The 27,381-nt window shown below is 29.3% G+C and overlaps 1 protein-coding gene across 1 annotated transcript in view; it reads left to right on the forward strand.

Moving 5' to 3' along the window:
* Positions 1-27,381, forward strand: part of LOC107448733 (cell adhesion molecule Dscam1) — a gene marked incomplete at its 3' end in the record, with an annotated part of 86,285 nt that overhangs the window by 3,765 nt on the left and 55,139 nt on the right. The window contains 1 exon segment of the mRNA XM_043050074.2: positions 26,777-27,097. Within this exon segment, the coding sequence (XP_042906008.2) occupies positions 26,777-27,097 (321 nt within the window).

The raw sequence follows: 27,381 nt of genomic DNA on the forward strand, positions 1-27,381 counted from the left end.
TATATATATATATATATACAAAGATAGGGGATATATATATATATATACAAAGAGGAAAACGAAGAAAATTAATAGGTTTTTTTTTACTGCGCATAAGTTGCAAGTATATAGAACTCATAAAATTATATAAAAATGAAGAGAAAACATGGAAAATAATAAAGATTAATGAAAAGAGAATAAAAAAAAATTAAATATATTATAATATTTTATATTATTCTTGAAAGATTACGGTACAAGTAAGTTAATTGGAATTCGCTACTAGCTTTTTAGATTTTGTTTTGTGTTTTGTACTGTTTTTCCTATCTGTTTATTTTCTGATTTTTGCGTAATATATGTTATAATTTATGTGTTCTATTGTGTTTAAATTTTTGAGTGCTCCTCACACTATTGTATTGATATATTTTACTTTGGCTATCTCGATACAATAGTTGAAAGCACTCCTTTTTGCGAATAGAATCGTGCGAACTGATGAAGAAATTATATCTTTTCACATTTTTTTCCGGATCTTGAATATCAAGATTCAAGAATTAAATTGATTTATATGCCAAAATGAATAACTGCAAAACTGTGAATTAAATATCTGAAGTTGTAGAAAAAGATTGAAAAAAAATCGAACCAAACTAATCAATTTTAAGTATAGACAGGCACGCAAGTATGTTTGAAGGTGATCCAACTGAACCTTTAATGTTAGAGTGTCCCTTGCATAGCATAAAGCTAAGCGTTACTTTGCCGTAGAAGGCACTTCTCAAATACTACAAATCCAATAAAAAAAAATAAGAGATCGCGCAAGAGATTTTACGCACATATTTACAGTTATTTAAAATAAACATTTCATTATTAGAAATAAGCTTAATTAAATTAAATTTAGATATTATGTGTCTGTAATTACTCATCAGAATATTAGAAATCCAGTCAATTAATTTGTTGACAGGGAACTGAAAATTATTTCTTTTATCAAAAGCATCAATTTGAGTTTTTGAAAAATTAAATGTAATTAATAAATCAATAAAATCTGAAGATAAATTAGATTAGTTAGTTTTTATCAAAGTTGACTCCTATCAGATATTATTATTCGGTTGTCAATAAATTGAATACAATAAAAATCATTAATAAATATGAAACCCTTCCTGATAGATAAAGCAACATTCTTTTCAAAGTAGTGTAAATGAAGGTTAGCTAGAATATTTGAAAAATGAGTTCCTTGTTGCATGTCCAGGAATTGCTGAATGGCATTGACATAAATAAAATTTTAAAAATACGGAAATTTTTAATGTTATGCCAATATTCAAAATCTATAACTAAAATCATAAAAGTATGAGAAAAAGATCAACTTTAAGTTTGTTAAGTGGTGTAATAGTAAAAGAGATGCTAAAGAACTAATTTTGTGTAATGGAATTTATAAAGCTTTATTATTATAACTGGCTATTAATTTTAATAATCCAAGTAAAACCCGAATCATATGAATTAATAAATAAAATATTTAAGTATTTAGCAAACAATTTATCTAGTGAATTCATATGAGTATTCATACCACAAGTGATAAACCAAAATTTTATGATGTCTTATGAAATTTTGGGATGATTATAAGGTAATTAAAAATTTTCTTATTTTAAATATTAATTTTTTATTCATTTTTAAATAAATATTCCTTAAGTAAAATATCTTCAGAATGAAATTAGAATTAATTTAAGTTACATGAATTGTTTAGATGTACATTAAATAGAAGCCTTTACTATTGAAAGAATTGCTATTTAAATTAGGTTTTAAAGCATATTTAATTTCCGCCGTACCTCAGACATCTAATCTTTTACGAATGGTATTCTTATGATAATGTATTACTCTTATTGTCGACAGTCCATTTATTATGGTTATGATTAATAATTATACTTTTGATGTTTATGAAAACATTAGTTTCTTAAATGATTATTTTCTTATGAAGCAAAATTTGAGCCACATGAATTACATTTTCAACTATACATTAGTTTAATTCTAAAATCAACTTAATGTAACGTATTATTGGCGAAGTTATAGAGAGTTGTTTTTTTAACAACTCATACAAAGAAAGAAGTGATTCACTGTAAGAATTCACTGTTATAAACTGTAAGAATTCCGAATCAGTTTCTTCGATGTTTTTTTGCTATCATCAATCATATTGAATGCTAGTATTTAAACACTGCAATGGAAGAAAAGGGCTAATTTGCACTAAAAGTGTTTGGCGTACGCAGTAAAAAATACCAGATCAAATTACGGTTAAAGTTACTGTAAATTATGTGGCAATTTGTAACTTACCAGGCTTCATATTAATTGATATCAGTTTTTATCCGAATTAGCTGTGATGAACGGTATGATGAGCTACAGGTCACTTGATAGTATTGCATCATGTCATTTGTCAGAAAATTAGAGAGCCTTAACTTCCATGACCCCCTAGACCAACAAACTTTCTCTGTTGCAGAAGTTTACATTAGAATTTCCATACTTAGTTTATTTTCGCTATCAAAATAAATGATTAAGTTAGAGAGCAAATCTAAATGGTGACAACATTTAATTAATTAATTGTTATACTAAGTAAAATATTATTTGCATTTTCAAAATCGTGTGCATCATAAGCAGATTAGAGATTTTAATAAAAAGTTTTTCGAAAAATTTATATTTTGAAACTTAGATCATTTTCCTTTTTCTAGACAACAAAAAACTGTGATGAAACACCTATCTAAATTTGGTTGAGAAAAACAATAAAATGAGTGTGCTATTTTCAGTTAATGCCTAATCGAAGCTTCACACACAGTTTAAAGTATGTAGTTTAATCTAAACGCTAATATATGAGAAAACGTACACCAATACCAGGGCCCCGCTGTGAACTGATCGTTAAGACAAGGTACCCAGCAGATCACCGAAGTCAAGCATCACTGGCTTGCGGTCAGTGTGCAGGTGGGTGACCATTTGGATTAGTCTGTTTAGGGACCGAGGGTGTGCAGTATTGGTCCTAGTTAAACTGTTCTACTGTAAAGTGCTCGACTTCGAGTGTAGGTCGTCGGGCTACCGAAAAGGGATTGCCATCCCCTCTGTAGATGACCAAAATTGTGATGGCATGTCTTCGGATCATCCTCAGGTATGTTTCTCAGATCGTCGCTAATAACCCATTGTACAGCACTAGCGCGACGTAAATGAGCTACAACAATTACTACAACTTCAACAACCAATATCAGGTGCATTAACACTACAAATTATCTTCGTCACGTCAATTTCGGCGTAAGTTTGCAAACTATCAGATGACAACTGTAGATTGTTTGCAATTCGAGTACAATAAAGGTAGAAATTTCTTTGCAGCAGGAAGGACGATTCTGCTTCGTATGAACAGAAATAAAAAGTTATAAAATGCATGCATGTTCTTATTTGTATAATAAGCATATTTATATTCTATTAAGAATATTTACAAAAATCTGTCAGTTGCATTAATATTTTTTATAATATTTCAATTCTTTCCTGTTTGGTTCTGTTAAGTTTAGCTCAAATTCATACTAATATTATCTCTGCGTTGGGTGCATACTTGATCAAAAACTAATTGTGTTTAACAAAAATATCAGATCCATAAATCCTAAAGATTCTCGCTTTACATTGTACCGTAGTGATAACTTTGCTGACTCTTACGTGCATAATATTTTACTGTAAATGCAAATTTCAATTTTACTGAATAATAAAAACTTTTCTTCTATACACCAATTAGGGTAGAAGAGCATTCATTGATGTAATATGTCAGAACAATTGACATAATGTGTACGTTTCAGAAATTTCTATAAAGGCCACATAAAGCTTTTCAAAATTTTCAATGTTAGCTTCTAAGAACCGTGTGATTTTGTTTAGAAGAATGTTAAGAATTGCTTTTTCAAACAGAATAAATTTTTATAGTAATCAAATGATTTTACAGTGTACAAAATCTAGGGAAACTTGAAAAAGTAGAATAAGATAAATGCAATGTGTGTTAGAAGATTCCTAATTTAATTCCAATTCTAGTTTTATTAGCGGTGGACAAATAGCCGACAAAAATTGAAACGTTTTAATGGTAAAATTGGTCGCATTTGATAAAATTCAAGGTTTTTGAAGGAAATGCTGTAGCTTTACATAATTTCTTTTTCGGATATGTACATAAAAATATATTTAAAAAATTCAACATATACTATATAAACTAGCTTTATTTTGATAAAATTAAAAGAGATTACGTTAATATCTTAATTAGCTTAAAGATTATTTTCTTGATTATTCATTTATTTAAAGAAATAAGTTTTTTGCTTAATAAGTATTCATAATTATATTTACCGGAACGTGTTAGTATTAATGAAACATATACTTTCCTAATTAAGTTCTTTCTTATGTTGAGAAAATGTATTTTGATTTTCTTTTAAAAAAACACAACAAATAAATAAACATCATTAAAGCATTTCGAAGTCAAACTATGAAGTTAGATATTCTCTTTGTTAGAAAAGCGTTTGCAAAAAGAGAAAAACTGCATTTATTTCAATTTGAACGTCTCGTAAAAAGGGAAAAAAATAATAAAGAAGAGAAGAAAGAAGAAAAATGTAAATTCTGCAGTAAACAGTTGAATTTAAATGTTCCTTATCTCGGAATTTTTTATCGTTTTTATGCAAAACGCACCCGTTAAAGACTTACAAATCACACAAAAAATGCTGTTTTTAGAGCTTACTGCATATTTAAACAGCCCTGATAATTAGCTTGAATAATTTACAAGATGCGATAATCGGTCTGTTCTACAAAAGTGTTGAACTTTTATGTTTCCTCTGAGTTATCAATAAAAATGAGAATTAAGCGATAAATATTCCTGCATTTATTTTCATTAAACAGCATAATGTTTAGAAGGCTGGTTTAAACTCCATTTCTTCTTGCTGGTCAGAAAAAACGGGAGTACATTTTAATGATAAAAACACATAGTTATGTGAGGAAAAAAATACTATTTAATACTTTTTTCAAGGGCTATTTGATAGGATTATGTTTTAGCTAAATGAGAATTAATTGCATTTTTTAAATATTTTTTTTCTAAAAATGCAATTTATTTTGCGTATTATAATCATCAAATCACTAGTTTATTAGTATTCAACATGATTTATGATAGGATTAATTGGCGATTTGAATTGATTGATAAGTATCATTGTCGGTTAGGTTTATTGGTAATTATTAAATGATTGCAAGGGGAAATTGTTTGTTATTGTTACCGATTGTAATATGCAATTACATTTGAAATAATGTGCTGAATATTATTAACCTTATCATTGATGTCGTTTCACATTTTTGATAGTAAAAACTACATATTTTCAAAGAAGTTGCTATAAAACGTATTTTACTACTACGAAATTCTAAATCAATTTTATTCTAACAATCTTGTAATTGAGTAATTTTTATTTCAAGATTAAGATAGTACACAGACATTACCTTTCTATTCATTTGTTACCCTTATTGAATGTAAGCTTCGTAGTGAAAACTAGAACTTTTTATTGTTTTATAAAATAATTGTAGAAATTAATTTAAGAAAATATTTTGCTAGTATATATATAAATTTTTTAAGAAGTTGAAAAATCTGATTCTTTTAAAACAGGGTATAATATAAAGACGGTTTCCTTTTTAACTGCTGTGTTTTGAAAGTTTAAAATTTAATTTCAACTTCAAAAATGTAAAATAACATTTAATGAATAAACTCTCCTCATGTACTAAAAACAATGCTTAACATGCCTGTGTAAATGAAACATAATTTCCTCAAATCCCTCCCCCCATTACAGAAGAAAGTAAAGGATTTTCAGCCACTGTTTCAAATTAAATAGAAGAAATTTCTGTGAAACCTTGGGCATTAATTTTTTTCTGAAGAAGCGTATATTCCTTATTTTATTTTATTTATTTATTTGCTATAATTTCTGAACTATATAGTTTAATATTGAAAGTAAGTTTTGGGGAAAAATTTATTTTCCAATAAAACTGATCATCTTAAAAACTCAAACTTCAATTTTAAAAAAGAATTATTTCCCTCATTTATCACAATAACAAGATCTGTCTAACGCCATTTTCAACAAAGATTAATGACTCCACTAAAACAATTGTTAGAGATCTAATTTTCAAAATGCTTTATTTTACTCTAATGGAATTAAACGTGTCAGATTTGAGCCTCTTAAATTTGAAATATCGTTATACGCTGCCATTTTCTCGGAGAAATATAGAAGAAATTATAATTAATTGTATTTTATTTAAACTGATGAGGTGGGCATAAGTTGCTTGTCAAATATATTTTCTTAATTGAATTCTTGTTCTCATGATTTATAAGTTCCGTTCAATTTATTTCAATAAGAAGAAAATAAATTAAAAATTTAATTAAACAATTATATTTTTGTTTGACATGAAGTATTCATTGTCATCGATTAAAATAATATATAGATTTAGTTACGCTCAAATATTTAAGTAATTTATTTACTTACATTATATATAATTTAAAAATTTAGGTTAGATATGAACTTCAAGATTGCATTTTTAAAATTCAAGTACGCTGGCTTAAGGTAGTATTTCCCAAATTGTGGTACGCATACCCCCAAGGGTACGAGAACAGTTTAGCGGGGGTACGCGTTCTAATACGAAATATCTTACAACAAACGAAAATTTCACAAATTTTATTTAAAAACAAAGCTAGCCATAAAAAATTACGATGACGTATTTTTCTACAGACTAGTTTTTGCAGAGTAATCAGTTAATAATTAGTGGTGTCAACAGCCAGTTGAGATTTTAAACTCTAGTGCAATTTTTTTATAGTAAAAAGCACATTCATTTTTTTATTAGTGGTACACAGCGTTACGAAAAATTCAGAGAGGGTACACAAAAGTAATAAGTTTGGGAAACACTTTGTTAAGGTAATGATTTTGAAATAGTGATTCAAAGTTTCACTTGCCAAACCAATGATTGTTAGCATTAGTCACCATTTTTTGTCTCTTAAAAATGTACTTAATCTTGTCATTTTATATTATAATTTTAGAACTGGCGTTGAAGAACCGATCTGATTTTGAATTCAGTACTATAGATGTACATTTCTATAGCCTTGTAATTTTGAACCCTATCTAGAAGAAATTGGAATTCTTGGTGTTGGGGTAAATTAGTCTTCACCGAGGACTTTTTCAGGGAAGTAACACGTACCTGCTTTACATGGAGAAGAATATCACGGAAATTTCTCTTGTTTAGCCGAGGGGATTCTAACCCAAGAACTATTTCCCACTGATTATATTTTAAGTCAGCACTGTGGTCGGTCCTAGCCCGGAGCGACTTCGTATCAACCAACCACTGCTGGGGTTGAAACCTGGAATACCTCATCGGGAAGTAAAAGCACTGACCCATGAGCCACTGCGGCTCTGTAATTTAGGCTAGTTAACAATGTGAACTCAAATTGAATGTAAATATGAAAAATTCAAAGTTTATTCATAGGTGAATTTTTATATAACATGACCAAGAAGGGAAATAGAATTTTTCATTTATATTCTGATATTTTATTTGATGAAAAAAAAATGACAGAATGGATTTGGGTAATCTCAATTGATAAGGAAGACATTCAGTTCAGTCTTTTTATTTGTGTTGAATACTGAATTTCTGAGCCTGTGTCCTTCTTCCTTAACAATGGGGCCTTAACAATCAGTAAATGATTATCATTGACACTGAATGATGATGGGCAATGAATAACTTTCCTAAACTGATAACCTGTTTTTATTTTAATTCTATTACCTATTTCTACTCCATTTTATACCTTTTAAAAAAAAATCTGGTGACCCCTCTCCTTTAATTTCACTTAATCCACAAATGTGCCCTTTTTTTCAATAGTTGTTAATTGGAATTTGCTATGTTTACGATGCACATCTTTCAAACCATTAATATAAATAAATAAAAATAAATAAATTGAAATAAAANCTTGTTTCCTTATTATTATAATCATTTAATTCTCGACATTTACACCGGCGCTATTGGGTTTCATTGCCTTTAACACATGTTTTTAATTGTCAAACTTTATTGTTAATCCACTTTTAACTGATCACCACCACTGTCATTTGGCGAAATTTTACTGTAACTTTAGTTTTTAGAGAAATTTTATTGTAATAATTTTACTTTTATCTCCGTATACCCCCCTGGGGTGGGTCGGAGTTCAACCTTACTTATATATATATATATATATATATATATTTAATTTTTGAAGTGTATGCTCAACAAAAGTTTGAATTTAAAACAGTTGACATTTTATTAAATGATGGTCTTAACATGTTTTAACATTGCAATGATTCGGTTTATTCAGCTGATGATTTTATAAACCAGTAATTATATTACTGGTGGTGATTGTAATTACAAGTTAACTGTAAGGATTAGAAGAAGAACGCTTGGATCTAGTAACTTCACCAACAGCTAAATCAACTACTTGCCTCCCAATGAGGTGACCCGGGGTCGAATCCCAGCGATGGATGGGTGATACGTACTCGGCACCCTGCTCACACCAGCCACAGTGCTGATGTGAAATATCCTCAGTGCTCAGTGGTAACTGGATCATAGCTTAGAGTTCCCTTGCATTCAAGTTAACTGTGGGGGGTTTCCGTAGTATTTTTCACCATGCAACACTAAAGTGGGTTAATGCAATCAAAAGTCGATTTTCTCCCTATATTTTACCCAGGAATTAGTTACATTGCCTTCTGGATTGGGTTAAAAATTACAAGGGTATGGAGTTGAGCATTGATAACCGCAAAACCAGAATTGGGCCGGCTGTTCAACGTCGCTTATAAGTTTTTTTTTTTAGTTAAACTTATGGGTAGAAGCTAAAGAGCTTCGTATTTGGTAAACTAATTTATGTTTATGCTAATTGACAAATTTTAATGTGCTAATTAATTAATGAAGTACATATTAAAAGCTGAAATCAGATATTAAATCAGTCAAAAACATACTTTTTTCGTAATAAACATGATCGTTTTACAATAAATATAAATTCCTGACTCTAAAGTTGACTCAACTCTAAATTTGGAGAATTTAAACACAATCCAGAAAACAGAACCCAGTCTCAATAGTTTTTGAAGAAAATAGGACCTTTAAGTGTTATTTTCACTTTTTTTGTATCTCTTGAACGCTTTATGGAGAAAAGGAAATTTTTCGTACTCAATCCTCAAACTCTTATATCTATGTAAAATATGGTGTCTATGTAAAAATTTATTTGTTATATTATGTTATTTACTAATGGTTATAAATGGTATGAATTGTAAGCTACACAACTTTTTAACCATTTCAACCTATGCAACTGCAAATAACAAAATTCAGAATGCGGAGAAATTTGCTGAGTAGTTCCTGCGGGCAAAAGATTTAAAACGCAATTTCTTTGAGATTGCTCAATATGCAGAGAGTAAAATTATCGTAAAGGAGTCTAAAGTTTCGATTGCTCCTCTAACCAAACTATTGGGAATTTGATTCCCCATATTGCAATGATCCCGCATATTTTGAGAGTCAAAAATCCGTCCCACAGTGGACTGATCGTTATGACACGGTTCCCAGCAGATGACCGAAGTCAAGCATCTCTGGTTGCGGTCAGTATCCTGGTGGGTGACCACTTGGATTAGTCTGCGTAGGGACTGAGAGTGTGCCGTTTTGGTCCTCGTTAAACTGTTCTACCGTAAAGTGCTTGACCTCGCGTCCAGGTCGTCAGATCGGGGGGTGCTATCCCTTGTGCAGAGGATCAAAATTGTGATGGCATGTCTTCGGATCATCCTCAGGGATGTTTTCCAGACCGTCGCCAATAGCCCATTGTGCAGCTCAAGTGCGACGCAAATTAACTACAACAACGAGTCAAAAATCCTAATCCGTAGAAGAAAAGAAAAAAAAGCGTTTATTCTTATTTCATATTCTGTTTCTGTAAAAGTATCACCTGCATTTATTAGTTAGCATATTTATAGTTAAGTTGAGATCAATTATTAAAAACTGACAACAGATCAAAAGTCATTAACATGTTTCGCCATTTATTTTGTGCACTGTACTCCTTTCTGAGATTATGTGTACTTGTCTTTGGAAAAGTGTCAATTTCATTTAAATGATGGAAACACAGAACTCGGTGCATAATTGGATTAAAACACTTCAGATAAGTTAACACCAAATGCCAATTATTTTAACTTAGTCTTACTCTAGTGCATCACTATTTAATTATATTCAGATAAGTTTACAATCCATTTTGAAAGTCATTTTAGAATACAAATATTCTTTGACGATCTGACAAGAGATATGTCAAGTATTTTTGAAAGGTTGCGAAGTTTCTTTCCCTACTGAGTTTATTTTGGATAAAGTTGGTGTTTGACTTTAAAATCGAAAATTTTAAAATATTCCAGTCACGATTTATTTTAAGTTTTAATGTTCTTTTTAAATTTATTTTAATTGTTAAATAGAAGTTAGAGGTATATTATCGGTTTCAAAATTCAGAATTTTATTTCAAACAGTTGATATATCTTGTAATAAAGTCTTATTTTATTTTTACATTAAATGGTGTATTTCCAAATGGTTATTTTCATAAAATGGATAAAAGCAAAATGTAAAAAAAAACATTAAAAGTTATATTAGTTTAAATAATCAACCAAATAAAACATTAAAAGAATGCAAACTGACATTTCCATTAATGAATAAATATACTAATTAATTACTGTAGGAAATTTTCTAATCAAATACAAAGCAATAATAAAATTTATAAAAAAAATTAGACATTTTCTATTAGAAATAACAGAAGACCTTCTATATGCATCAGAGTTTGTTTATGCAGCCTGTTACACATGTTAAATGTCCCATTGAAATCGTACATTGAAAAATACCTACCTATCCACATCGAGTCAGCTGGTACATTAAAGAATTATTAACTGTTTTTAATTCAATTAATATCGCTTCTCTATTGCAATTTTTTATTGATATATCTTGCAATTTTTTATTGCAATTCAGACCGATTCACATGATAGCATTTAAAGAGAATGTAAAATCATCCGGAGAAGAATTTGTCAAGAAAATTGTGATACATTGTGAAGATACAATGTGTGATACATTGGAATATATTGTGAAGTAGTACAGCTTCTATCAGCAGAAGGTGATGGCAGAATTCCTTTACTTAGGTCTGACCAATAACTATTCAGAGTTGGGGGATCAAAACTCTTTATTTACTTATAATCAATCTATTAACCCCCACAATGGTTGTCCTATGTCTTAACAAATACGATGATGACGTTTGCACTTTACAAAGAACTTTCAGACCATTAGTTTGCAGACATTTGTATTAATCAATTAGTTTTCATAATGAAGTTCTCCCATGTGACGATAAATGACCTCATTACTACTTTGTTAAAAGTAGTGGATAAACATTTTACTGGTAAATTCCTACATTAAGATGCAATTTACTGGTTGCAGGAAGTTCATACATATTCCTATATCATAAACGTTCAATTAAATGTCTCCAGTGTAGAATCGGGAACCCCATGGTTTGGCAATAATTTTCGTTGAGTTTTGCTGAAATCCTATTTCTGGTTACCATGATATAATTTGCTGTCTGCTTTCAATAACGTCATCTTCGGGTTATCGCAACTTTTGTTTACATTCATGTGCTTGGTTCTTAGTTTATTTACATAAATATTCGTTTATTTCTAGATATCGTCAAAAATGAGAGGGCTCCCGATTGTAAACTATTACCAATTAAATTTGTTAGCAAATACGTTTCAAATGATTTCACCTTGTTCAAGATGTAACCTAGCGTAACTGTTATCGTGTTAATGGAGGATAGCCACTTATTGAAAGTGTTCCATTTTTATTCTGTGCATAGAGCACTTAACTACTATTTAAATTGCATTGTTCACATTGGCTTGCAAAAATTTCAAAGGTAGGAATAATTGCACAAACTTTTCAGATTTTTAAAAATCTTAAAAATATTGACATTATGTATTTGTTTTAAAATTGATTTAAGTTCAATTATTTATATTCGAGGTTTATTTTTTTTTTTACTTAAGAAACTGAACTGCATAAGAAATCCCATCTAACAAATGTCTTTGCTGATAATCCATCAAGTCATTAGTGCGACACTTTTGAATAATAAAAACTATTAAATTTAATCCAACATCTAAACTCAGTTGTTATAGCATCAAAATACGCGGTTAAAATTTTTCTATAATGTTAGATTACAGAAGAACCTAAAAATCGTAAATTTTGAAGAATAACCTTGGACTTAGTTCAACATTTTACTACAACAATTTTCCGATTACCGCTGATTGGCACAAATCTGCACTTTATCACTTACTATATTGTTTGTAGTTAAGAATGCACCTATTATTTAGCGAAACAATGAACATTATTTTAAAGAGTGTTCATTTATCCTCTGTATAATTGTCTAAAATTTCTATTGTTACATATTGTTCTGTTCTGAACACAACCATCTCAGCATGATTTTACGCTTACTTTAAATGTTCATATGCGAACTGTTTGTAGCCTATCTGGTTATATTAATTTGCACTATCACTTATAAGACTTTAATTCGTAGCCTAAGAGGTGGCACTTTTACAGCTACTGTATTTTTGAGGTCGCTTTTTGGGGGAAAACTTTGAGTGTATGTTTAGGCGTGTATTAATAAATCATTACTGTTTGAATGTAACCCTCTTTCAGTTGAAAGAATTTTCTTTTGTTTCAGATTATTTCCTTTCAAAAAGAAAATCTATTCCATAAGTGAAATATTCCTTAACTCTAAGTGAAATAAATGTGAATAATTCTTCAAATAAAGCAATAAAACTAACAATAAAAATCAATAATCAATAAAAGTCAAATCAATCAGAGTAAAAATACTTTTATTTTGTTTTTGCTTGCAATACTTATAAAATATCACTGAATGCTTTCAGTCTCATTTATTTTTTTCTAATCCTTTAAAAATTGATTCTTTCAATTGCCACTCAAAAAGTTTTTCGTTTATTATTTAACTAGGGACTTAACTCACTGCATTATCTAAATGCAATCAAACAATTGTAACAAGTAAGAACAAGCTGAATTTTTTTTTTCTCTTTTGAAGTTAAATGAACTGCATATTTCATGTTGTTCTGTCCTTTTTTTTAAAACTACTTTTGTATTTTTAATTTCAAATATCGATTTAAATTAACAGTGAATAATTTCACATTTATTTTTAATATAAAAAAAATTTATTTGAAAAATTTAATTACACATGGGGATTATAATATTTTTTTTTAAAATTTTTTTTTATTTAATATTACTTCTATTTGAGGAAATAATGTTATCTACAGGCTGTCCTAGATAAGACTGGCATTTTTTTAATAATTTACAGCAGTTAAACACTTAAGGTTCCAATAATACATCTTGCTGCAAATTCAAATTAATTTTTCCTTTCAAACTTTCTGTTTTTGAAAAAAAACCTCCAAAATAGGAGTTGCAGATAACCATGTAAATAGAAGAAAGTTAATTGGAAATGACATTTTCAAACTGAATCAATTGAAACTAAAGTTTTTCAAAAACTTTAAATGAAATTTTCTCTTAGGAAAGATTTGCTGCAAAATAGCTTCCACATTTTCTAAAGATCCACCGTCAGCCACATAATGTGACAGGTTGCGATGTGATTTTTCAGTATTTTACTTCGATTTATAAATTGTACTGTAACATCTGACAAAATATTTTAAACCAAATCCAGAATATTTTGGAAAAACTTATGTTTTTCCTCATAAATTTGCTACAAATTATTTTTTAACGTAAACTATTTTTCTGTCATAAATTTTTGAGAACCATCTTTTAATAGGAAATTATATTACAATTTTATATACTACTACTCATTGACTAAACAGTCTCTTGATGACCCGGGCCTTCCTCACAAAAGCTCTCCATTTTTCACGATTTTGGGCTTAACTTTTTAATATCCTCCAAAATATTATCCAATCATTTTTCCTTGGTTTCCTACGTGGTGTAGACCAACCTAGTTTAGATTCAAAGGCACTGTAGTAACTCACGACTTACGCAATTGAAAAGCGCTCTTCGATTAAAAACGTTCGATCGCTATATGGTGACCGGTTTCCAAATTCAATTGTAACATTAGGTCACTATCGAAGTAAAAAGGTTGCGCTTGTCGAAGAAACTTATCTCTCTCGACAGTTCACGTGTGCTATATTCTTTCTCTGTCAATAAAAAAAAATCATACAACATACAAGTTCTCACCATGAGATAAATTCTCACCATGCAAGTTGTGCAAACTTCAAGTTTAGGGCCGGGATAGCTTGGTAGGGCACTAGGCACATGTCCAAGAGGTCATGGGTTCAATCCCCGCCGGCCCAAGACTGCTTGTGTTGAATCACAAAGTCCTCCATGTTCCCGTAACAAATCACACCTCTGGGGGTGCTGATCCAGAAATTTCTTTGTCTTGTGAATTGGTTCAAAATTACAAGGCTACAGATTTGAACATTAGAAATCGTAAACCCAAAAATTGAGTCGGCTGTTCAACGACGGTTATATACATAAAAAAGCTTCTATATTGTTTTCTGACCACTAATGTTAGAATAATTTCCAGTATTACCCTTATTTTTTTCGTACTCAACTACTTAGTATATGAACAATAAATTGTGTTTTTGAAAGAAAATTTGATGTGATTGATATAATTATTTCAAATGTCTAGTGAAAACTTTTGAAGCCAATTTGTAATCAATTTTAATTTTTGCTTGTAATTTAAAATGATTTATTGAAATTCCAAATATATTTTTTGGGATATTCATTAATAACATTATCAGATGAATAAAAGTCTGTTCAGAACTTACTGTAATGAATGCATACTCACATTACCCAAAGTGTTATTATCTATTTTTCCTTTTTTATTGATGACATTACAATTTCCACTTACATTAAGATAGGAACTTCGTCCAAATATAAGACAGATTTTATTCCGTATGATGGAACTATCATACAATTTTTCACAAGCAAATGTATTTATATCATTACGATCCCGCAATACAGGGCATAAGACTATAATAAATATGCATATAATGTATAAGAACTAGTAATGAAGAATAATGAAATACAGGATGAAAAACTACCTTCTATTGAAACTAATATACGCTAGTTTTTTTAGATAGTTTGCCTATTTCTATATAATTAATTAAACATAGATTCTTATACTATGTCAAGTCAAAATTCTTGATGATCCCATCAAAAAAGTTTGATGGTTTATGTTGGTTTCAGTGTGGTTAGTGGTGATCCAACATCATTTCATAGTCACCATCATCCAACATCTTCTATTCTGCGTTCATGGTGCTTATGGTTGCTGGAAAATGATCCTTAATACTATGATGGCTAACCATCAAGAGAAGTTTGATTCTCATGAACCAACAATCCATGATGGTTCCACCTAAACATTTCCATAATGGTTTTAATGGGAATTCTTGTTTGGTTCTCAGGAATATACCATCGAAATAATTTAGTTTTTTTTATGCTGGACCATCAGAAATCAGTCCAAATTCCTAAATTAGGATGATGGTTTTCATGATCTTTCCAACATTTCATTTCCGGTATACTATGCAAATTCGTGATGGCCCATAATGGTACCTTAATACGTTTTCATGATGGTTTAATGGAAATTATTGTTGTTTCTGTCTATCATCAAAAATATTTATTTTTTATGTTAGCTCATCATGAATCAGACAGAATTCCTTTGTTGGGATGATGGTGATTCACGATCATTCCAACATTTGAGATATAAGAATGATGGAAGTTTCTGACGATTAAACATGAACAAACCCTCAAAACAAGTTGCCATTTTTATGTTGGACCATCGCAAATCAGTCTGAATTGGAGTGATGGTTACTTATGTCGGTAACCATCAAAAAATATAACGGTTCATAATGAAATTATTGCTGGTTACCATCAAGATTATGATGCTCCATCAATGGAAAACCATCAAAAATTTTGTCTTAGGAAATGTTTATCGAACAGGTGGCAAACATTCAAGCATATAATAGTAGAGTTAAAAAGCAACATATTCAAACATTTTGAATGTTTTTGTTTCATCAAAAATGACGTCAGTTGATATTTCCCGTTCAAAATTAGCTTAATGCGAACGAAAGGTTGATAAATCGCTGAAAGTGAGAGCTTTATTTCGTACAATTTCATTTTATTTCATAAAATTCATTTCATTTCAAAAAATTCATTTTATTTCAAAAAATTCATTTAATTTAATTTCATATAAAAGTATCAAACTGTTAGAAGTTATTAAAAATACTTGCACAAATAATTTATTCAAGGAAATCTCATCTTGAATGCATCTCACAAATAATTTATTCAGGAAAATCTAAGCTCTGCAAAACAGAAATTTTCAAGCAGACATTTTATAAATTAAAAGTAATTTTTCCGAAAATAAAACTTTTTAAAGATTTTTTTAATTTTAATTTTGGAAAGTAATGTTTTTGAAGCAAGCCAGAATAAACTATTAGATTATAGAAAGTAAGTTAATATTATAAAAGTTTGGAATGCTTGTACGTCACGTTCATTTCAATGTATTAACAATTTATAAAATTCACAATTTATAACATTAACAAAATTTTTAACATTATGAGATCTGCATCTTTTTTCATTATTCATTATTCCAAGAAGATTATTCTTTTTAACTAACGCAAAACTGTTTTAGTTAGAATAACTAATATTTTTGAGCATATAATCCATAAGAAAAGATTCATAAAATTATGAGAAATTCACAATGAAAGATTTTACTAAGAACGTATGTGACAAATACCAAATTAAGTTCTGTTCTTTTTTTCACACTATTTCCATTTTTCTTTTTAATTTTATTTCCACAAAAATTTTGCATTGGAAGTTATCATTTCTAAGCATATTAAAGGAAATGGCATCTTAATTAAATTAAGTACAGTTTTATGTTTTAATACCTTCAAAATTTTTATAGAATTTCTTTATTGGAAATTTCCTTACTTAAATTTGGTGCAATCTCTGTATTTAAAATATTTTAATTCTTGAAATAATAATTTTTCTAAATCCATTTTAAAATTTCTTCATACAAATACAGATTATTTGAATTGTTTCGAGTAAACTTTTTTTTCTCGCTATTTGATAAGTTAAGTACTTCCCCAACACAACTGTGGATATATGGGGATTAACCATAGAAACAAGAAAAAGCTTGATGTTCCATAGTAACGTAGAAATAATTGTTTCGCGTAAACAGCTCGGCCATTAGGGAGAAGAGATAAGCCTAAATGTGACGACCCAACATTTCCTTCTATGAATGCCTCTTGAGGTTTGTTTAATAGCTAATGCCGGTACTGAGATCTATTTGCTATTTTGATCACGTAGACTAGCAAGGGTAGAGTGAGTCATTGAAATAGAATGGATTTATTCCAAGAAATGATATCTGATTTAATTTATTATGCTATTGCTATCAAATACATATGTCTTTGCATGGATTACTATTATTATGTAATATTTCAAGAATTTGCTGGGTCCTTGTTTTTAATGGAAAGATAAGGGAAAAGGGATTAAAATATATTGAATTTGCTTTGAAAATAATATATAAGATGCATATGAACGAGATTAAAATATTTTGAGTGCGATACGAAAATTGCACATTAGGCTTACTATTTAATCAAACTTTTAAACAAATATGTAATGGAATTTTTATCTATAGCATTTAAGGGACAATATACTTAGATGAATTCATGCAAAATAAAATTTGACGAAAACTTTTGAAAAAGGCGTTTTTAAATCAGTATTATTTTGAATATAAATGAACTGCATTATATTAAATTACATCACTAAAAGTCTTGATTTTTCTGACAATATCAGGAATGAAATATAACAGGCAAAATATTAATGCTCTACAGCTACTCAAAAATAAATGGTTGGAGAGAGCGGCATACGTATGTCCAGACAACGCTGGAATTCGAACCTAGAACATCTAATAAAATGACGAGTGCTCTCTCCTGTGAGCTACCACAGTTCTAGCATCTTAGTGTGAAGGAAATGGATTGTACTGTTTGTCTAAGATAGGTACTCTTCCCGCCACAAAGTCTGCGGCAATCTGGTGCCATTGAAACAAGAAGAGGGCATCTTAGGGAGGGTTGCTTCGATGAAGAGGTCTTTTTTTCTCTCTCCGAAACCAATCCTAAAAAGGGACCCCGCACCCCTACTTGAAATAATCATACCTCGTTACCATAGTCACCGTCGCAGCCCCAGACGAATGTCTGGCAGAGTACCTATCTTAGACAAACAGTATGTATTTTATCTTAACAGTCGTATTTATTGAAATAGTTTTCAAGTTGTTTTTGTTGTCATAGGCCATTAAGGCAAGGGCGTCGATTGTTCTTGTTTTCCAGTTGCGACATCAATGGGCAAGAAATCGACTTCAGCCCTACCAATACGTCCCGCCAGTTAATAGGATTAAACCCATTCATATATCCGCAGTTCGTAATTTTGACTTGAATCTGAGAACAATCAATCTCCAAATCAGTATCCTTAGAGAGATTGATTTCTTATGGGGACATAGAGGACTTTCTGATCTAACAGATGTGACGGGCACCAGACACCGCATACTAAACAGGGAGTCTTCGGTCGGTTGGATTCAAATCTCCGTTCAAACGAGCAGTGGAAAAGCTTAATGCTCTACAGCAGCTTAGAAAATAATTGATATAAAACAGCTCGATCATTAGGTAGAAGAAATAAGGCCTAAATGTGACGATCTTACATTTCTTTCTATTAATGCTTCTTGAGGTTTGTTTAACAGCTAATACCGGTTCTGAGCTGATCACGCAGTTCAAAAAAAGTACAGTGTGTCATTGAGGTAGAATGGATATATTCCAAGAAATCATATATAATTTAATTTATTATGTCTCTATCGAATGAGCATTCATATGTCTTTGCATGTATAATAAAAGAGGATGTTCTGCTTATATTTCCATGACAATATGAATTATTTTGAACAAATTAAATTTTAGGAACGTATGGATGTTTTTTTTAATGACAGCTATGGAGATGTAATATTTCTGGTCCCATTTATGTTGAGATGGAAATTTCGGTGTAGGTTGGAAGTTATGAATTATTTGACCAATTGAAGATTGATGCTGAAATCAGGGGATGATGAAAATAACACTTAAAAATGAAAACCGGATCATAACTGATATGAAGCTTTTATTTAATATATTTGCAGAGCTCGAGATACAAAATATAAATATCATCCATAAGACTTAGTTAAATAAATGTTTGCATAGTAATGCATATTAATAAGGACAGGCCATAGGAGACAAATCCCCCATTACCTACCTAATCAAGAGCCAAATTAAAAGTACGTGTAATTTGCTCCCAACGGACACAGAAAGTATGGGTAGGAGATCCAAAATTGGCGAATTATCAAAATATAACATATCCAAAACAAAGCCAACCTCGCATATCAATATAGAGTTCAAAAATACCTTGGCGATCACGAGTCGCCAGCAAATTTAGGGAAATTATTACAACCATACAACTGAAACATTTTTGCGGCTAGAAATTAGAATAAAAAATTATAAATAGATTTTTGTTTTCGATTAGGCGCGACAGTGAATTAATAAGTCTGCCTAGTAATGAAATAAAAAGTATCCGTTATATCGATCATAAATATTTCATGTTCGTTTTAAAAGATTAAACCTTTGATTTATTTTAAAATATAATTCTATTGATAAAAATAAGCTTAAGTAATAAAAGATATTTAAAAATATAGGAAATAAATATGTAATGCCAACTGTGGCATCACAACAGCCAATAGGAAAGAAAATACGTTGAATTTACTCTGGAACTTATTGTAAAAGGGTTAAAATATCTTGAAAATGCTATATAATACTTTTTTTAAAGAAACGATTAAATGAATATCTAATAGCATTTTTCTTAATACAAAGTTGGCTTTAATATTCTTAAATAAACTTATAAAAGGTAGCAAATAGAATAGAAGATAAGATACCAAAATGATTTGTTAGAGAGTTTTAAACATAAATAAATTTCAACAAACAAAACGTAATCATTTAAAGACTTATTTTTCGATTGCATTAGTATATATATTAGTATTGTACTTACATTTGAATATAATGACAAAAAAAAAGGGATTTAAATAAACTGCTCCAAAAAATGAACCAACGTGAATAACTTTTGATCTAATCGGATTTTCACCTTCTAGGACTCATTCTTAATGGTTCGATTGATGAGCTCAAATATGTTGAAAAATAAGTGGATACGATATTTCAAGTTGCAAAATAAGACACGGAAGCGTACTTGCTCTGAATAAAAACACCATTTTTTCAACGGATACAGATTTCTAACCCCTAAAATATAGAGGGTAGCCGCAATCTGGGAAATATGGTCCCTATAGTTTGGGCAGGAAATATATAACTAATATTTCGATAAACAAATTTAAAATTTGTTTATCGAAAGATGCCATGCAAAAAATAACTTTTAGTAAATAATTATTAGTTTTATTATTTTATTTAAGAATGGTTGAAAAGCAGTTTTGAATTGTAAAGTATACAATTTTAGCATCATTTTAAGGAATATAATTTTCTGAAACAAAATAAAAATTTGGGCAAATCGGTCAAATAGTTCCTGAGAAATCAGATTTTAAGTAACTAGCTGTTTTGCAATTCGATTTCTCAGGAACTCTTCGACCGATTTTCGGCAAATTTTGATTTTTAGATTAAAATTACATTCTTTAAAATGATTCAAAATATTTTATACCTTACAATTCAAAAACTTTTTTGGCCATTCTTAAATAAATGATAAATATTTAGTAAAAGTTATTCTTTGCATGGAATTATATTTGGATAAACGAATTTTATAATTGTGTGTAAAAATGCTTCAATTCGCTTAAACATTTCTTCAGATATAGTGAAATAAGCCAAAAGTAAATAAAACATTAAGGGGTCCAAACATTGGAGTACTCTATAGACCAAACTATTGGGACCACTTCCAAGGTCAAAAATCAGAATTCGACACAAAAAAAAGTTGGGAGGATTAAAGATTTGATTCCGTCAAACAAAATATGTTTAATCAGAGAAAATACGTTTTATGTTTGATTTCGTAACTTAAAAAGTCGTCTGCAATTTTTAATTAGTATATTTGAGATCACCCTTTGATTATTAAGAATGAATGCTGAAAAGTAAAAATCCGACGATTAGATCAAAAGTTATTCAGGGTGGTTCGTTATTTTGCACACTATACATTAAAAATTTGAGTATGTTATTCAATAACTTCCCTTTTAAATAAATTTTAAGCACATATCCAATAGAAAGAATTACAGAAATTAAATTTCGAAATTCATAAATATTTTTTACATAAAAAGCGTAAGTAAAGGACATCTTTGAAATAGTATGTATTTATTCCATGAAATGTTTTCTCATTTAATCTACACCTTAGTTGCAATTAAATAATTTTACAGTATCAATATCTTCATCTGAAGTATTTTGGCAGTATTTGCTTAAGGAATTTTACAGATATCTGTACTTAAAAGATATAAGAGAGACCATTATATGTATTTATTGCTAGAGTTACATACATATGACTTCTGTTCAAAAAAATATTTTGAACGTCTATCTACTCTGGCAAGACTTGTTAAACTAATTACACATGAAAGCATTTTTTAATTTTTTTTTTGTTTCATTCTAAGTTAGCATAAATAAATTGTAACAAACAAACCAAAAAATCAATGTATCAAAACAGCCATCACTCTAATTATATCAGGGATAGCAGGTAATGAGAGAAAAGCTTGATGATTTATTGACTTGTAAAAATAATTATTTCGTATGATCAGCTCAGCTATTGAGGGAAAGAGTTGAGGCTTAAATATTGGGATCTCATAATTTCTGAGTGTGCCTCACAAGTTTGCGCAATAGCTAATTGGTATTTATTTGCTATTTTTATTACTTAAAATTATGTAGAGTTTTCGAAACAAAGTGATTTTTTTTTCCAAAAAAAAAAANTCAGAAAATTTGACGCACATATTTTAACATGAAACCAGTTTTAAGAGATTTGTTCCTTTCAAAAAATTTAAAAAGTTCACTGAGTGACCACTTTATTGCTTATTTAATATGGACGGTAGAAATATCATATTGTGGTAAAAAAAAATCTCATTACAAGACATTCTTTCATTACTTTTGGACAAATGTGGGCATTTTCAGAAATTTGTTGTACATATTTTTACATAAACCAGTTTTAAGAGATTCGGTCTTTTCAAAAATTTTAAAGCAGTTCACAACGTGTCTGCTCTATTGCTTATTTAATATAGACTGCGGAAATATTATGTTTTGGTGGAAAAACTCTAACTTAACGACATTTTTTGAGCACTTTTGGGCAAATGTGAGCATTTTCGGAAAACTTGACACATATATTTTAACATGAAACCAGTTTTAAAGATTCGCTCTTTCAAAAAATTTAAGTAAATTCACAAAGTGACAGTTCTATTAATTCCTTAAAACTGACAATGGAAATATCACTTTTTGGTAAAAAAAAAAAATTAATTTAAAGACATTCATTGAGCACTTTTAGACAAATGTGGGCATTTTCAGAAAATTAGTCGCAGATATTTTAACATGAAACCAGTTTTAAAAGATTCTCTCATTTCAAAAAATTTATAAAAATTCATAAATTGTCCAAAAAATCATATTAATTTCAAAATTCGTAATTTTAGTTAAATGACAGTGTCAACATACTAATTGCAATACATAACATACTAATAATGTCAACATACTAATTGGATGTTGTTACTAATTGCAAACCACGTAAAAAAATTGTAGAGACCTTACATAATATTGTTTTAAAGTTTTGGGAGTTCAAATAACAAGTAGTAAGAAGACCAAGTGAAGGAACAGCTCTTACCAGTGAATGAACACCCGGTAAAGGAACACTTAATTTTGGTTATTTTTTAATGCTCTTTATGAATTTATAAGCCATACAAATATTTAAAAATATATTTTTGAAATTATAACATATAAGTACTTGGAAAATGGTAACTTTTTTTGTAATCATGAATTGAAAATTAAGGTGTCAACATATTAACACATACTGTTCATTAACTGGGAAATCTATGCCCAGTAAAGGAATATGCCTGTTCCCTCACTGATTAGAAGTTGCTTTTCGAATTTTTAACATACTTTTCATGCGGAACTTCACTAAAGGTACAAGAAAATTAAAGTTTATCTTTTATTTTCATTAACTTAGAAAAAGCCCAGTAAAGGAACACTTGTTCCTTCACTGGTTTTTCTTCGTTTGGTGATCCAGTGAATAAACACCCCCTTATCTCAGTACTTTATTACGTTATGATAGTAAAAAAAATAAGACGTAACTTCAATAATTATATTTTGAATTCTCTTTTTCACAGTGAGAAAAATAAAACTATTACAGGCAATTATAAATAAACATATAAATACAAACACTCACCTTATAATTTTTTTAAAGAAACAAGGTGTTGCAGAGATAATAACAAATTCAAAATTTTTTCCAGAGAAGTCTATTTGACCAGGTAATTAAAAACATTGCTAGGGGACTTCTCGTTGCTTGGCAGTAAACTATTGTTACCAATCAATCTAAAGAAAAACTTTCAAATTCTTATTTTTAATCAATATATATGAAATGTTCCTTCACTGGTTGGTTTACCCCAAATTATATTTTAGGAGCGTATGGATGTTTTTTTTTTTTAACAACAGCCAATAGGAATGAAAATATATTGAATTTACTTTGGAGCTTACTGTAAAGGGGTTAAAATATCTTGAATATGCTATATAATACCTTTTTTTATAGAAATGATTAAATTAATATCTAATAGCATTTTTTTAATACAAAGTGAGCTTTTATATTCTTCAATAACTTGTAAAATGTAGCAAATAGAATAGAAGATAAGATACCAAAGTGATTTGTAAGAGAGTTTTAAACATAAATAAATTGTAATAAACAAAATGTAATCCTTTAAAGATTTATTTCTCGATTGCATTAGTACATATCATATTTTTAGAATTGTATTTACATTTGAATATAATGACAAAAAAAGGGATTGAAATAAACTGCTCCGAAAAATGGACCAATGTGTATAATTTTTGATCTAATCGGATCTACTTCTTAAAGGTTCGATTGATGAACTCAAATATGCTTAAAAATAAGTGGTTACGATATCTTAAGTGGCGAAATAAGACACAGAAGCGTACTTGCTCTGAATAAACACACCATTTTTTTCAACGGATTCAGATTTTTGACCCCTAAAATATAGAGGGTAGCCGCAATCTGGGAAATATGGTCCCTATAGTTTGGGCAGGAAATATATAAATAATATTTCGATAAATAAATATAAAATTTGTTTATCGAAAGATGCCATGCAAAAAATAACTTTCAGTAAATAATTATTAATTTTATTATTTTATTTCAGAATGGTTGAAAAACAGTTTTGAATTGCAGTATACAATTTTTAGCATCATTTTAAAGAATATAATTTAATTTAGCAAAATAAAAATTTGGGCAAAATCGGTCGAATAGTTCCTGAGAAATCCGATTTTTAATATCTGACTGTTTTGAAATTCAATTTCTCAGGAACTCTTCGAACGATTTTTGGCGAATTTTTTATTTTGCTGTATAAAATTACATTCTTTTAAATGATTCAAAATATTTTATACCTCACAATTCAAAACAATTTTTTACCATTCTTAAATAAATAATAAAAAATAAATAATAAATATTTAGTTAAAGTTATTCTTTGCATGGGATTGTATTTGGATAAACGAATTTTATAATTGTGTGTAAAAATGCTTCAATTCGCTTAAACATTTCTTCAGATATAGCGAAATGAGGCAAAAGTGAAATTAACATTAAGGGGTTCAAACTTTGGAGAGCTCTCTTGACCAAACTACTGGGACCACTTTCAAGGTCAAAAATCCGAATCCGACAAAAAAAAAAAAAAAAGTTGGGAGGGTCAGAAATCCGAATCTGTCAAAAAAAAATATGTTTCTTCAGAGAAAATACGTTTTATGTTTGATTTCGTAACTTAAAAAATCGTCTGCGTTTATTTATAAGCATATTTGAGGTCACCCCTTCAGCCATTAAGAATGAATGCTGAAAAGTAAAAATCCGACGATTAGATCAAAAGTTATTCAGGGTGGTTCGTTATTTTGCACACTATACATTAAAAATTTGAGTATGTTATTCAATAACTTCCCTTTTAAATAAATTTTAAGCACATATCCAATAGAAAGAATAACAAAAATTAAATTTCGAAATTCATAAATATTTTTTACAGAAAAAGCGTAATTTTATTTTTAAAAAAAAGTAGAATTAAGATAATGTTTCACAAACAGATTAGATAGTAAGCAAATTGAATGGATTACTAAGCATTATAATTTTATCGGGAATAAAATATCACCAGAAATATCCTTCTTTAATTGTAACTTAAAATGATAGTCCTGTCTAAACAGTTCAACCATCAGAGGGATGAGAATTAATTCAGGAATTTACTTCTGGGAACACCTTTTAATCTTTGAATGTAGGCTAACGCAGGAACTGAAATATATTTGCTATTTTGATTATGTCGGAACAGGTAAGTAAAGGACATCTTTGAAATAGTATGTATTTATTCCATGAAATGTTTTCTCATTTAATCCACACCTTAGTTGCAATTAAATAATTTTACTGTATCAATATCTTCATCTGAAGTATTTTGGAAGTATTTGCTTAAGGACTTTTACAGATATATGTACTCAAAAGATATAAGAGAGACCATTATATGTATTTATTGCTAGAGTTACATACATATGATTTCTGTTCAAATAAATATTTTGAACGTCTATCTACTCTAGCAAGACTTGTTAAACTAATTACATATGAAAGTATTTTTTTAATTTTTTTTTGTTTCATTCTAAGTTAGCATAAATAAATTGTAACAAACAACCCAAAAAATCAATGTATCAAAACAGTCATCACTCTAATTATATCAGGGATAGCAGGTAATGAGAGAAAAGCTTGATGATTTATTGACTTGTAAAAATAATTATTTCGTATGATCAGCTCAGCTATTGAGGGAAAGAGTTGAGGCTTAAATATTGGGATCTCATAATTTCTGAGTGTGCCTCACAAGTTTGCGCAATAGCTAATTGGTATTTATTTGCTATTTTTATTACTTAAAATTATGTAGAGTTTTCGAAACAAAGTGATTTTTTTTTCCAAAAAAAAAAAAGAAATTATTATTTAACTTATTTTATAAGTTCTATCGAATATTTTTAAAATGTGTATTTTTTTATGTGATTACAAAATTGTTTTTGCCATTGGCCTTAAATATTTTAAAACAGGGAATTATTAGGAACATTTACACGGAATGTATCTTTTATGATTTTTTTTCTATTAATTAATTTTTTGATTTATAATTACAACACATATATTTCTTTTTAATATTGAAAAATAATATTCAAAGAAAAATGATAACTTGAACTATTTTATTATTTTATTTGAAACAACGTCAGAATTGTTACAGGGAATTAAATTCGAAGAGTTTATTAAGTATAATGAAATTGTAAGAAACGTAATTTAACATAGTTTTACTTTCAAACACAGGCAAAAACTTGAGGTGTCTATATCCTCATCACTTCAGTTGATTTTTATTTATAGGTTTCAACTGTGCCTATTGTTAATTTATTATCATAGCAAATGTTAAATATATTGAAAAATAAGCATTTAATTATGGATATTCAACTCATTCATGCATATTGTCTTTCGCATTTTTCAGTGTTTGGTGAGATGCAGCACTCAAAGGCACCTGTTTTCACCTTCGAGCCAACGGGCTTGAATGTATTTTCGAATTCATCTGGTGTCACCATACCATGTAACGCAGATGGCCGTCCTCCTCCAACGATTCGTTGGTTGAAGCATGATGGTCAACCTGCCCTAGACATATCCGGATTACGACACATTCGACATGACGGAGCTCTCGTTTTTCCACCTTTTCCAGCAGAAGATTATAGAGCTGATGTACATGCCACTACCTATAGATGTGAAGTGACAAATCCAGTTGGCACAGTTGGAAGTAGAGACGTCCATGTTAGAGCTGGTAAGCAAGAATTTTTTTTAAATAATTTAATTTTTGAATTGTAATAAAAATATAGCCTGATGCTGTCGATTCAGGAATTCTCAGTTGAGGAAGCAAATGAAAATTGTTCCATTTTAGGCTGCATTTACTCCATAGACTGATGGTATCTAAAGTGAAGTATGATTGCCCGGTATCCCTTAGCCCGACGTAAAACTGAGGTTCCACTATATATATATATAAATATATATATATGCTTTTGGCATATTATTTCCTTTGAGTCTATCAAAAATCGGCTACCATTATTT

Source organism: Parasteatoda tepidariorum, chromosome 8 (assembly GCF_043381705.1).
Source record: "Parasteatoda tepidariorum isolate YZ-2023 chromosome 8, CAS_Ptep_4.0, whole genome shotgun sequence".
Classification (NCBI taxonomy): domain Eukaryota; kingdom Metazoa; phylum Arthropoda; class Arachnida; order Araneae; family Theridiidae; genus Parasteatoda; species Parasteatoda tepidariorum.